General features: G+C 45.0%; 1 protein-coding gene across 2 annotated transcripts in view; it reads left to right on the top strand.

The window, feature by feature from the left end:
* Window positions 1-14,569, top strand: part of LOC116913456 (guanylate cyclase soluble subunit beta-2) — a 68,866-nt gene that overhangs the window by 18,782 nt on the left and 35,515 nt on the right. For both annotated transcript variants that reach the window (XM_032917657.1, XM_032917658.1), the window contains 5 exons: window positions 6,214-6,374; window positions 9,017-9,116; window positions 9,933-10,120; window positions 11,823-11,934; window positions 13,142-13,245. In XM_032917657.1, coding sequence (XP_032773548.1) covers window positions 6,214-6,374; window positions 9,017-9,116; window positions 9,933-10,120; window positions 11,823-11,934; window positions 13,142-13,245 — 665 coding nt within the window. The remainder of the gene's footprint in view (window positions 1-6,213; window positions 6,375-9,016; window positions 9,117-9,932; window positions 10,121-11,822; window positions 11,935-13,141; window positions 13,246-14,569) is intronic.

A 14,569-nucleotide genomic window follows, 5' to 3' on the forward strand; every position in this document is an offset into this window, starting at 1 on the left:
CATTAGTCTCTAACAAGGCAAAGACACTTTAAAGTGTGATGACAACATTCTGACTGTAGATATGAAAACTTGCACGGTCCTGCTTCTGCCATATCTGACATGTGCTCTTCGTGGTCTTGCATAAGAGCTCTTCTTGTCTTTGCAGGGTTATCAGATTCTCACCTTGACATAAATTCAAACCCACTATAATTTATAACAATGGAACTAAATAAGATTCATTACCCTCATGCCTGCTTTCATCTGTTGTGTGAGTATCACTACACACCTCCAAGCCTGGACCTGTGCATCCTCTGGGTTGTTAGCAATTCACAGATTAAATAACCTCTTCATCCCTAAAATTTCTCTTAGAAAAGTACAAGTGTCAAACTCAGGGAGTGCTTGAGCCAACTTGGTCATCTGTCATGACGTGACGTGACATGACATGACATGACATAATATGAACAAAGATTTTCCAACCGATCTATCCTGTCCTTAAACAAAAGAAAACCTTTAATGGTGTCCTGTTGTTTTAGGCTTCTTTAGTCTGGAAGATTCCCTAGTCTCCATTACAGTTCTGCTTGGTACAGTGTCCCCTATTGGGGGCATTAATAGTTCTTCATAAAGTCATGAGGGTGATGCCCTGGACAGGAAGACTACAGAGATGATCCCTTGTCCTTCCCAGTTGGTTCTGTCAGGAGGAGCAGGTGTTTCATGTTTCTTCTGTGAACTTTAATCACTTGGTGAGGCTGGCATCTGCCAGGTTCCTCCACTCTGAAGCCACCGACTTCCTCTCTCTAACTAGGACCTTGTGAGAAGCTGCTCTCAGATCATGCAGGTGTCTTGTTACTTCTCAAACCCCCCTCTTGTATGATTTTGATCCTCACTGCTGCTGTGTAATGTGACCTCTGTGAATCAATACTTGAGATTCTCTGTGTGTGTTGCTTACTCCTCATATACTTTTTATTTAAACTTCCGAGAGGAAAGAGTCCCTCCCTCCCATCCCTGCTTGCTTATAGCAACGTGATCTTGACCCTCATTTATGAAAGCAGGCTGCACTGCTTTCGTTATTTCTACTGATGCTCAAATTCAAAACCTACCTAGTGGTGGAAACACGCCACCCCACCTCAGCCCCTCTGTGTTCTTGATGTCTCTACCATGCTTTAACACTTCTTTATCTTCTGGCATGACAGGTTTAATATGTTCTTTCCTTTCTTGGTTCCAGCCCCAGAATATTGTTTCTCAAAGGAGCTCTCTTTCTGTTCAGTAGAGAATAGCATCTACAAACATTCATGATCAGAACACAGTGGTCCTATAGAGTGACCCACTCACTGGGCAGACGTGTACCTACTATCTATCTATCTATCTATCTATCTATCTATCTATCTATCTATCTATCTATCATCTATATCTATCTATCTATCTATCTATCATCTATGTATCTATCTATAGTCAATCATCTATGTATCTATCATCTATGTATCTATCTATAATTTATCTAGCCATCATATAGCAATCATCTGTCAATCATTTATCTACCTATCAATAATTGATCTATTTATCTATCATCTATCTAGCCATTATTTATCTATCCTCTGCTATCTAGTTATCTATATCCTATTATGGGCTTCATGGTCTCAAGTTATATCTTTGTGTGTGTGTGTGTGTGTGAATATGGTATATGTTTGTGTATTATATGTGAGAATGTCCTGCTCTATCTTTCTCTGTTTTCTTTTTGTGTATTTTTAATGTTTTACATTCATTTATTTTTATTAAGTGTGTGAGCCTGCCGTGACTTGTGTGTTAAGGGGCCAGAGGACAACTTTTGGGAGTCCGATCTTTTCTTCCACCATGCAGATCTTTACCAAACTCAGGTGATGGGGTTCTTGGCAAGCACCTTTACTCAATGAGCTGTCTTGTGTACCCATGATTTATTCTTTTTAAGACAGGGCCTTCCAGGGACCCTCGAACTAGAATGGTGACCAGTAAGCCCCAATGACTCCTGTCTCTGCCCTCCACAATGTTAAGGTTGCAGGTGCACATAAGATCACGCCCAGATTTTTACATGGGTGCTGACATCAGAACTCAGGACTCATGCTTACTCCTGGGGCCTCTCTTCAGACTGTTATTATGGTAGACTTGCCCAGGTCAACAGAACAGCATTCATTCTCTTCCTCAAACTTTCTGTAATTTTAGCCTTCCTCTTGGATAGTGAGAAACCTGGCAACACCTTTGCTTATGTGTGCAGTCCTGAATGGTCAGGCCTATCGTCAGAGTTGTTAACACATTGATGTGACAAGAAAGCCTTTAGATTACAGCCAGATGTTTGTTCAAAGTTCTGCCTTTAGCCTTAGGACAAAGAAATCAAAAGACTATGTTTAAATGGTACTAGATTTTTTTAAGGATTAGAAATTTTTTAAAAATTATGTGTATATCCGTGTTTGGCTATGTGCGTGCGAGTGCAGGTGCCTAAGATGTCAGAAGAATCATCAGATCCCTTGAGGCTGTTTCTGAGACATTTAACAAAGACGCTGGGAACCGAACTCAGGTCTCTGAGAGAGTAGTACCTGCTCTTAACCATGTGAGCACCTCTTTGCTCTCATAGGTAACTTGTTTTTCCTGAGTAATTACATTATCCAAATATTTTTCTGTTGGACTATTGTAGAAATGTTATTCTGGTAATTTCTTTGTTTCTCTTTATGCATGTCTGCACCCCCCCCACACACACATACACATACTTCTCTCCTCTCTCTCTCTCTCTCTCTCTGCGTGTGTGTGTGTGTGTGTGTGTGTGTGTGTGTGTGTGCGTGTGTGTGCGTGTGCGTGGTTCTCTCCTTGTATGACGAGTTGAATCTAGATCATCTCACTTGTTAGGCAAATGCTCTATTGCTCAGTTGTATCCCAAGCTCTCTGCTTTTTATTTCGTGATTAGGTCTCACTAGGTTGCCTAAGGTAGCTTTGAACTAGCTTTGTATTCGCAGTCCGGTTGATCCCTGAACTAGTGGTGATCCTCCTGCCTCAGTCCCCTGAATAGCTGAGATCACTCCCTAAATGTTAACTTGAGTTTGTTTCCTGTGTGGGCACTCTCCCCTGCCTTCTTCTTATTTAGACTTACACAGGAGACAGTAACAGGATTCCTAGCACTGGAGCTATTTCACAACTCTTGTCTCCATCCCATTCCCACCAGGGTCCCTTAGGTAACCAATCTCGACAGTCCCTGGTTTATACTGCTGGTGTTTAATTTTATACAGATAAGTGAAGAGATGCCTACCTTTTTAATTTGTCTCTTACAGACAAGGGTACAAACATTCAGATACTAGAATTTTTTTTCACTGCCAAGTAATGTTTTAAAGCTGATGTGTTTCTTGCTTTCCCATTTTCCATCTGTCCCTAGTCTCCTGTGAATCAGAGGCCTCTTAGAATCCTAAATTCGCAGAGGTGAAACCGTATAAAAAAGTGTGACAGCTGTTGATTTTTAAAAAAGAGGCCTTTGTCCCCTCTCAGACAGGCATTCTGCACTAGGAGTCCCAGAAGCAGCGCAAGGCCAAGCACAGATGGCAGCTTCCCACTCAAGCCCAGGTTGTGGTCTAGGGAAGTTAGCCTCAGACGGATGTCCTGTCCTGTTAACAGTGCCAAGCACCCAGAGACAAAACTGCTGAGACTGAAACAGCCAATACTGTGGGTTTCTGCTTCTCCAGGTTTTCAGCTTTAAGTCAAAGGAGCAGGTCCCCGGGGAGAAGGGGAGGGAGCGCTTCAGGGTTCCTGGCAGGTAACAGGATGCACCTGCGTAGAGCACCAGGCTGTGGCTGCATAGCACAGCTGTTTCGTCTCAGCTTGAATGAGCTGAATTCATGCAGCAGGGACAGGCGGGTGCGGGGAACAGAAACCAACAGTCCCACACCTGTCTGATACTTCCCCAGGGTTGGAAAAGACCTGAGTAGAATGTATTTCAGTTCACTGAGGAGAGAGCAGGTGGCTCCTGAATTCTGGCATAGACAAGTTTGCTGTCAGCTGGAAGGGACAAAAGGGACGATTCACACAGGCCCTGGCTTTCTCCCACTCTTCCATTCCTACCTTTGTCTAGACTCAGAAGACCTAGCTAGTAGTCTTGGCAAAATATGTTTGATTTATCTGTGCAAGATTCCAGAAGAATTATCTTCCCAGAGGTCTGGCTATGGCTGTAAGGAATCTGCTATTCTGACGTGTGTGTGTGTGTGTGTGTGTGTGTGTGTGTGTGTGTGTGTGTGTGTGTGTGTGTGGTGTGTGTATGCGCATGCGCATATTATTAGGAATTGAGCCTAGGGGGCTCATGTGTGTTAAGTAACCTTCTACCACTGAGCTATAACTCTATCCTTTTTATTTTCCAATTCAAGATAGGTTCTCACTAGATTGTTCAGGCCAGCCTTGATTTGGATCTATAGCTCGGATGTACCAAAAGTTTGTGATCCTCCTGCCTCAGCCTCCTGAGTAGCTTATAGCTATGTATGGGCTTGCACCATAAGGCCTGTCTGTTCTGTCTTAAGTGAGCAGAGGCTTGGAAGTAAGGACCACTTTGCATCCCTGGCAGTCTGTAGTACTCTGTATGGATGTGCTCTGCAAAACAGGGCCCTCCTTACTGTGAGCTCCAGGTCTAGGGGAAACAGAGTCCTTAAAAGATGCAATCAGGAATCATGGCTCGCTTTGGACTCACAGGGACCAAAGTTCTTCAGCTCCATCAGGAGTCAGCACCCTACCCTAAGTAAGTGAATGTTCTCGGGGTCTCCATGCTGGCCATCCCCATGAGGCCTCCATCCTATGTCCACAATGACAGAGAGCAGCCTTTACCTTGTTTGGCTGTGGGATGTGGTACACGGGATTCAGTCAGAGTCTCCAACTTGCTTCCATTTATTCATCTGAACAAATAGGTTTACACTAACAGAATCATCTTTCCCCAAGATCCCAGCATACTCTGAGAAGAATAACTGATTATATAACATTGCAGGGATACATCCCGTGCCCATCATACAGATGGGGAACAGAGAGACCGAGCCATACTCCTGTAAGGGACCATGATTCACTGAAGAATGATACCCCAGGCTCAAATAGTTTGTAAACACAAAGGGTGTTTTTTCCTGCAAAAGTCCAGCATGCTAGGGTCTACCATCTGCAAAGATGGAGAGACTCTGAAGTGTCTCGCAGGCCTGATTTAAAACACATTGGGAGAATTCTAGGCGGTTTGGGAGTGTAGGTGACCTCTCTATTTATTTGTTTGCTCTATCTCTAGGGACATTCCAGAACCATTGTTGGGGCCTAGGGAGCTGGAAACAGTTGACTAATGCTAAGGAAGTCTGGGAACTGCTGCTGACCCATTGTCCTTTCCCCAGGCCTGGTGGCTGGGCAGCTTCTGAAGCCTGGACTTATCTGGACTTGCCCAGTTCTTGGAAACAAAGATTTAGGCCTAGTCTCCTAAACTGCCAATTTGAAGCCTGTCATGGAGTCAGCCTAGCCAGTCTCAATCCACCTCATACTGTAGCTATACTTCAGAAACTCAACTGGCACTTACTTCGTTATCTAGCAACAAGACAAGACAAAAACAAAACAAATAACAGCAACCAAACAAACCAAGACAAAAAAGTAGGACTTGGTTGCGGTTCACAAGAATTCTCTGGTAGGAAGACAGAAATGCAACCCTCAGGAAGGGCATAGTCAGGGTGGCCTGGAGATTGACAGGGACATTCTCAAGGAGAATGCCGATGCAAACATCCCTGAAGGAAGGGAGACTAAAAGAAGCCTAGTGAAGCTGAGAGAGAAGGACTCAACATCGCTGCTGTGTACTCTGTTCTTATGGGCGAATTTCAGGCAGAATCATTTTGCCCTGCAGTGTTAGTCAGTCCTCAGATCCCACAGAAGGCTGCTGTTTGAAGGTGTGTAATGGGGTGGGAGACCCTGCCCTGAGCTAATCAGGCTCAGGATCAGTGGTCAAAGGAGGGTTAGTTCTACAGCTCTCTCTTGGGCCACTGGGAAATATCTCTCTTGGATGTGACAGAGAAGGCAGGGAGTCGTGGTTAACACGCCCCTGCTCTTCATGATGCCGCATCACACCGACGTGCTTCCTGATTGTCACTGATGGAGTGGAGCATTAGAAGCTCAGCAAGTGTCACAGGGGCAGGATTTGAGTGCTTTGCATATGAATAAAAACCACCCAAGGGAGAACAACGCTTTCTAGGGGTCTGACTCAGTGGGGTTTGTATTCCACAGATGTGTCCATGGAAGCCATTCTAAAGCTCTTTGGCGAATACTTCTTTAAGTTCTGTAAGCTGTCTGGCTATGACAGGATGCTGCGGACACTTGGAGGAAATCTCACCGAGTTTATTGAAAACCTAGATGCCCTCCACAGTTACCTGGCACTGTCCTATCAGGTAAGGCCATCTGGGCTTTGTCTTGGTGGTCCTAGAGGTTAAAGAAAGGAAGCCCCCTCAGCGTCCTCTGCAGAGGAGCTGCAAAATCTGTGGGCCCAGCAGCTCTCTCAGGGGAGAAGAGAATAAACACCCATTGGCTTCCTTTATAAATGGGCTGACAAAAAGTCAGAGTTCTAGCCTTGGGGTAAGGGAGGGGGAGGGGAGCACTTCTGAAGGGTGGATGCAGACTTGGAATAAATCTGAGAAGCCAAATACAATAGGAACAAGGATTGAAAAGCAGGTTGGGTGGATTTTCACTCTCTCTTCAGGTCTCCTGGCCTGGGTAGAGCTGATAAAAGCTTATGCAACCAGATTAGGGTTGGGAAAGTATCAAAGGGGAAAAACTTGGCAGGGTCAAGAGACAGAACTGGGAGCCATCCAACACTGATTAACCCATGGGGTGATGGACTGAGGTGTTAGGAAACTAAATTCCCAACTGGGATATGTCCTTGTGGAGTTCACACCTTGCTGGTCTCGGTAGAACTTACTGGAAATTTGAATGCTTAGACTTTGTTTTTAGACATCAAAAGGCTTTATTGTAAAGATGCAGTATTCATCCATAGCATAAACGATAGCTTATTAACTTAGGTAAAGCAGTTTATTGTCCTTTGTAACCAACCAAGCTCTTTCTTCATTATTTCTGTATTTTGTGTTCGTCGGCACCCTGGGTGGGAGCTCACGTGGATAAAACAGGACTGTGCCTTGTCAGTTATTATGATGGCAAAGCTGTTTTCTTGCTGTCTTAAAAAGGCTCCCTGAAGAATGCGATGTTTCAGCCTGGGAGGAAGCTGAATCATGACACACATTTAGAAATATGAAATTAAGTATTTGAAAATTAAGAAGACACTTGTTTTCTCAAGCAGCCCTGCACCATGAAAGACAGTAGCCTCTTACACCTCTTCCCTACCTTTTCCAAAGTCCAGCATCCTGAGTTCTGAGTTACTGCTGAACCAGCAATAGAGGACTCCCCTGTTCCTTCCCTCAGAGAACCCTCTGGTGACTTTTCCTCAAAAAGTCCCCCACCCGTCATAAGAGGGCTCTGTTGAAGTGTCTACGGTTATTTCTGGACAAATAATATTTCCTCTGGTATGTTCTTGAGGGGTCTAGTTTTCAAGGGGAACCAACCTTGAGGACTGAAGTGAGCTGACTCTTTCTAGTCGTGAGGTCTCTGAGCCACCGATCTCTGAGCCAGAGTGAGAAGGCTCACATGGCTTGGCCACAGGCCAAATATGGCCATGGCTAACCCTTGGGGGTAGATAGAAGCACATGGCATGGTGTTAAGGGTCACAGAGGCCAGCAGTGGTTCTCTCATTAACCTCATTTTAACCTCCTTGGGAGCCCAGTTGCCAAATGCCAAATGTTTAGGGGCCGAGATGCAGCTTCTTCAACCGGAGCTGAAACGGTCATGCTATGTGATTGGAGAGATGATGGTAACATGGCGATTGAGACATACTATTGAAGTTTTGTGTAGTAATAGATAAATACCATTGTAGTTCTATCTGTATCGTAAAGGACACATACCATTGTAGTTCTGTGTGTGCTAATGGGTACATACCATTGCTTCAGACCTCTTAAAAAACTGTAATTCATAACACAGCTATAACATTCTTGGGCATATACCCAAGGGTTCTAGGCCAGCTAGAGAGACACTTTCTTATCCATGATTATTGCTGAGTTTTTAAACAGCCAGGAAATGAAACCAGCCTAGATGCCCATCAATGGACAAAGAAAATTGGATACATGTACACAATGCAGCTACATAGAAAAATAAAATGATGTTTTCAGGAAAATGACCGCACCTGAAAACAATTACGTCAAGTGAAATAAACCAGACTCGGAAGGACAAATATTATGTGTATTTTCCCACATGCAGAACATAGATTTAAAATTATGTATGTATAGACCAAGTGTGTGGTATGTTCCTTCAATCCCAGCATTCAAAAGACAGAGGTGGGCAGATTTCTATGAGTTTGAGGTCAGCTTGGTCTATATAGTGAGTTATAGATCAACATGGCTACACAGTGAGATCCTGTCTCAAAAAAAACCCTCTGTAAGGAGGAGCAGATGTCTCAGTGACTGCGGAAGCTTATGCTCTTTCACAGGGCCTGGGCTCAGTCCTTGCACTTCCATGGCACCTCACGACTGTTTGTCATTCTAGTTCCAGAGGATTCAATACTCGTTCTGACCCCCATAGGCACCAGGAACACATGTGGTACAACACACACACACACACACACACTCAAATATTATATACACGTACATACATGTACATATATGTGCATATGTTAACATGTATGTATTGGCATCACAGAATAGAAAACGGGATCATGAAAGGAATGAGAGCTCTTAGGGAAGCAGAGATGATAGAATACATGTGTTAATGAAGCCATAGGGTATAGATGAGCAGGAGAGGGAGCCAGCTGGAGGGGTAGAGGACCTGTCTAGGAGGAGACTAAATAAAATAATATGCATAGATGCTATGGTCGAGGCCACTACTTTGTATGCTAACCTAGAAAAATAAATATATATTATGAGCCTATAAAAACCATAATATGAGTAAATGTGTGCTCCCTGAGGGGAAATGTGTTGTGTCTGTGTATTAGGAAATGAACGCCCCATCCTTTCGAGTGGAAGGAGGAGCTGACGGGGCGATGCTTCTCCACTACTACTCAGACAGACATGGCCTGTGTCACATTGTACCAGGTAGGAAACTGATTAGCCATCCCATAGCTCTCTAGGGTGGCCATACATCTGCTGACTGGCTTCCTTGTTGTCATGATCTGAAGGGTCTGGAGATCCTTAGACTTTCTAGAACACCAGAGGGAGACATGTTCCTTAACATTCTGTCCAGCTGTTTGCATAGCCATGATAATTCTGTGGAGTTTTATATCGATTGACTTTTTTATTTTTTAATCAGCATTGTAGAAAAGTCTTGGTATGTAGGCTGTTTATGTTATTTTATTCAAACCCAATTACTCCTGTATTCTAAGTCCACACACAGACGGCCCTAACACCCTCCCTAGTTGGGTGGATATTTCATACTCCCCTTAAGTATCCTTGTTACTCTGTTACTGTGTTGCTGATCCCTTGGTAATGTAGACCCAGTTGATGGGCAATTCCATGCTTGCTTTCTCCATATTTTGTATTTTACCCCTGAGATGGATTCACAAAAGAACAGTTTCGAACACATGATCTTTTTAACACCTCTCCAGTGGAATTTCACTTCCATTATGTATGGAGTTTGCTTAATGAGTTAGATGTCTTCCTGAAATAGAAAACAGAAATAGATGTTGAAGTAGAAATTATAACAACATGGACACATTTGGCATTCAAAAACTCACAAAACTTAAATCTCTGAATGCTCTTGCCCCTGAGCCTTCACGAGATGCCTATCTTGAGGCACAGGCCCTGGCTTGGAAAACTGAAGGACACTCACCACGTTGTACAATCGGATAGTGTGGTGCTTTCTGCAGTGTGCAGGCTTCTGTCGTCCTCACCACGGGTGTCGTTCTGCTACAGGTATCATTGAAGCTGTGGCCAAGGACTTCTTTGACACTGATGTGGCCATGAGTATCCTGGATATGAACGAAGAGGTGGAAAGGACAGGGAAGAAAGAACATGTCGTGTTTCTGGTCGTGCAGAAGACTCACAGAGGAGCAAAGGCAAGCCGGCCACAAGGCAGTGAGGACAGCCAGACAGACCAGGAGGTACTGAACGTGGTGCTGTGCCTTCAGAGAGCACAGTTGCCCTAGGAAGGGTTTCTATGCAGACAACATAAATAGCTAACTCCTGAATAGTGGAGTTTGAGGTAAACTTTTCCGGGCCTGGCTTTGTTAACCCCAGGGACCAGGTTATTCTGGGTTGTGATGGGCGCACTTTGTGCTGTAGGATCCTTCACCACAGTGCGGACGTCTCTCTCTCCAAGACAGTTATCCAGTGTGACTAGAACCTTAACTCTTTAGTTGTGGCAATCAAAAACGTTTCCAGGCATTGCCAATGTCCCCAAAGTAGAGATGGGGGTAAAAAAAAAATCACTCCTAGCTGAGAATCGCAAAGTCAAGGCTAACTTAATGCAGACTTTCTAGGAAGTCTTTGAGCCTGTAAAATGTTAATGTACAGAAATGACAAAGAAGGATATGGCAGTTATACCTATCAGGTATAACTTGGGATGCTGAGGCAGGAGGATTGCTATTATTTTGAGGCCAGTCTGGGATAAAGAACCTTATCTCGAAACCCCAACGACAAAACATGATAAAGGACTTGAAGTTGGGAACTGGTATATTATGTCACAATCCTCTTGCTATGAGTGGCCCTATCAGGTCCTCAGTGCCCACATAGCAAGTGGAACCAGTCACAGGCCGGGTGTGCAGATGAGAGCCCATCCTTGGCCACCTTAGCTACATACAGCTCCTAAGGTGATCACTGCCAGTTTAGATGCTACCTGCGTTAGGCTAAAATCTCACTGAATCCATGTAGCCTGTTCAAACATACAGGTAGGACTGTGATTCCCGAGGACCTTGGGGGATATGTCTTACAGTGTGCAAAGCTGTTAGCGTCTGCTCCCTGGTCCCAGACAAATGATGGCCACCAAAACCACTCTGAACCGGTAGCTTTTGAGTTTGTTGTCTCACCTCCAACAATAAGGAAAGAACTCCTGGGATGTGGGAGGGGTTTCAGCAGAGGAGTATTGCCACGCTGGCCATCTAGTAGATTTTGGGAACTGTGTGGACACTAAGATCATCTCTTTTTGGTACTGGTTATTTTTTTAATGTATCCCAATCTGAACCATTAAATAGTCCACAAACCCCCTGCATACTGGCTTGACTCAAATGAGAGGTATTTATCGGTCTAGGGGAGGGCTATGCGTGCCGTGTGATCAACTCATGGTCCACCAAGAGCCATCTACTTTCTGCCTGGGGAGAGGCATCTCCTGTGTCAAGAGGATGCTCATTTTCTGTGTGAACATCTTCCCTCTGCCAAATGTCTCTTGTCATGGTTAACTAGCCCATGCCTTGTGCATCTTCAGTTGCTACAAATCTTTTGCTCCTAATAAAGGAAGCCTGCGGTGAGCATCCTTCCACTGCTTTCTCCACATTTTGAATTTAGTCAGGGACATAGTCTCGGAGCAACACATAGGGAAGCATGGGACTCTAAGCATTCCCTGGAGATCTTGCAAAAACATTTCACCGACTTTGGTAGGAAAACAGTGTGGGGATTAAGTCGTGAGTGCACCTTAGAGTTCCTGGCTCTTGGTAGAACTCATCTTGTAAGCATTTACACTATCTGTTCAGCCGCCATCATGCTTCAGTATACAAAGATGGGCTCAACGGCAGCAGCAGCAAGAGGCAGGGCCTGCTCATCTCCGGTCCTGTGACCAGGTACCTGTATTTCATTTCCTTCCCCCTGCAGGCTCTCCAGGGAACACTCCTTCGGATGAAGGACAGATATTTAAACATCCCTGTTTGCCCTGGGGAGAAATCTCACTCAGCTGCTGTGAGGGCATCGGTCCATTTTGGAAAAGGTAAGTGGGCTGCTCTGCGGCTCCAGCTCTGGGGTGAGGACCGATGCCAGGTCTGCAGGGGAGGAGACTCATACACAAGTAGGGCAAAGCTTCCTGCAATTTCAAAACCCCCGATTCCTGCAGAGCTAGGATTTGGCATCTGTGGTTTTAGCTTTAAAAAAAATCAGCTCCTAACTCGCCACAAATCAGCTCTTTTGTTTGTGCTGGGTGACATGGAGACACTGTCATCTCCGTAATCAGGAAAGCCACTAGCTTGGACTCAGTCCCAGATACTGACTGGGACACAGAGGCTGGGCACAGGCATACTGGCCACAGTGAATTCTGCATTGCTTCTGGACTCCGACCTTGACTGGGATGTGTTTCTGGACTGGAAATCAGTGGCTCACCACAGCTGGCCAGCAGTACAAAGGACAGAGGGCAAGCACCGAGAAAGTGCATTTGTGTCTCTGAGAAGCTGTGACTTGAGACAATGCAGTCCCCTCCGGCTTCCCATTCACAAAGTGAAGGTGGGAAACTCATCACACCAGGTCTTTGGGCCCTGAGCCGGCCTGCCAGCTAGTTCCTAACTCTCAAGTCTGACTCAGAGCTCTGACCAGTGGAAGAAGGGAGCTAGATGCTCCTTGTCATGGCCTGGTAGGTCAAATGACAGGCATCTGGGTGAAGGTCTGCAGGGCTCAAAGAGCTGCATTCTGAGTCCTTCAAGCTGTAGCAAACACAGTTGACATCCTTTGTCTAGGAGATTTTCATATCAAAAAGGCTCCATTGAGAATCTGCAACCCCTGCCAACTGGGACTGTTGGTTAAATTTTCACGTGCCACCCTAAACTGTCAGTCTAAGAAGCTCTATGGCAAACGTCCCCAAGGCCAGGCCCAGCACACACTCGCTCTCTTCTGGTTCATTGTCTGCTTGTCACCGTTCAATGCCAGCTCTGTTTTCATGGTGAGACATACTCAATTGGCCCAGAAACTAACTCTTCAGCGACCGGCAGAAACTTGGCAGGGGGCAGGAGGGCGTCTCAACCTGGTCGCAAATTTTCTGTTTGTTTTAATTTGGACAATAATTGCGGTGGCCATCTGGAGAAGCTGAGGGAGCCTGTGCTAGAGAGTGGGAATCACACTTAGCCTGTGACACACTTAAGATTCTAACCCTGTCGGAGCGGCTCTGGGAGGGCCGCTCAATAGGGCTCTCTCTCTCTCTCTGTATCCAGGGCCCCTCAGGGACACCTTCCAGCCCGTCTATCCTGAGAGACTGTGGATCGAAGAGGAGGTGTTCTGCGATGCTTTTCCTTTCCACATTGTCTTTGATGAAGCAGTAAGAGACCCTTTCCCTCAGAACCTTGGGATAGGGGATAAATCAGGATGGGGGGGGGAGGTCCAGTTCACCACCATTGTGTCTGTTAGGTCTTAGATCCCTGAGTTCATAGGTTTAAGGCCCTGGAGCGTCCCCTGACTTTATGTAATAGACTCTTCTGGAATTCATGATCCTCTTAAGGTAAACATTGCAAGGACGTTGAACTGTGAATAAATGGGAAAGAAAAGCTGGAGGAAGACTTTAAAATTCACCCCAGAAAGACACATCAGACTACAGCCTACATAACCATGGTCCTAACAGTGACCTGCCACTCACTCCCTGTGACTGCAGCAGATTCTCAATCCCACTGTGCTTCATTTCCTACAGTTTAGTAGAGTTTCCTGCTGTGGTCTATGGTGGGGGCTGTGAGGATGATCATTTACATTTGATTGCTATCAAGTTCCCAGAATAAAAATATCTTTTTTTTCTAGAGCTTTCGTGTGACAGCACACATCCATAATCCTAGTACTCAGGAGGCTGAGGCAAGAGTTCGTGGTCAGCATGGGCTACATATCAAGAGACAAAACAAACCAGATATAGATATAGATGATATAGACATGGGAACTGAGGTGACTTTTAAAAAAATTACCTGAAGGGCATGTGGGCAAAACGAATTCAGTCAAAATTGCCAGTTAAAATATTTAGCCACTATAAATTTCTCTAGCGTTTATTGGAACTCATATGCATATTACCTGCCAGCTGACTACAGCAGGAACTCAATGACAGGTGACTCACCTAAGGATAGTATCTTCCCTCAGATGGTATCACGGTGCTAAATAAACACTCCTAGGCGGAAAACACAAATGTAAGTCAATGATACCCGTACTTCTCCAGTGTTAGAAGATTCTTACTACTTGTGCTATTAATGTTTTCAATCCAACCTGCTCTAAATGTTCCCTTTTCAGCTTTTGGGTATAGAATAACAGAAATTGAATGACACGTGAGGTTTATTTCTGCAGCTTAGCTGAGTTCTTATGGTTGATAAAGGCTCTGAGTTAGTATTACTAGCACTGTCTGTGCTAGTATTAGACATGTGATGTCAAGGTCCCCATATTCCATACTTCCTTCTGTGCATTCTCTGGAGAGAGCAGAGAAATGCTGCCCTGGTCCCTGGATGAACTGGTGACAGGTCCAGAATTTGCTAGTTTCTGATAGGAGCTAGGGGTTGTATGGGGGTGGGAGGTATGGGGGAGAGTGCACAAAATGAAGAACTAATGGCCTTTGTGAGTGCTTGAATGCCTCTTGGAAGTCAGACCATGCTTCGGAGCACCTCCATGCTATTTAA

Source organism: Rattus rattus, chromosome 12 (genome assembly GCF_011064425.1).
Source record: "Rattus rattus isolate New Zealand chromosome 12, Rrattus_CSIRO_v1, whole genome shotgun sequence".
Classification (NCBI taxonomy): domain Eukaryota; kingdom Metazoa; phylum Chordata; class Mammalia; order Rodentia; family Muridae; genus Rattus; species Rattus rattus.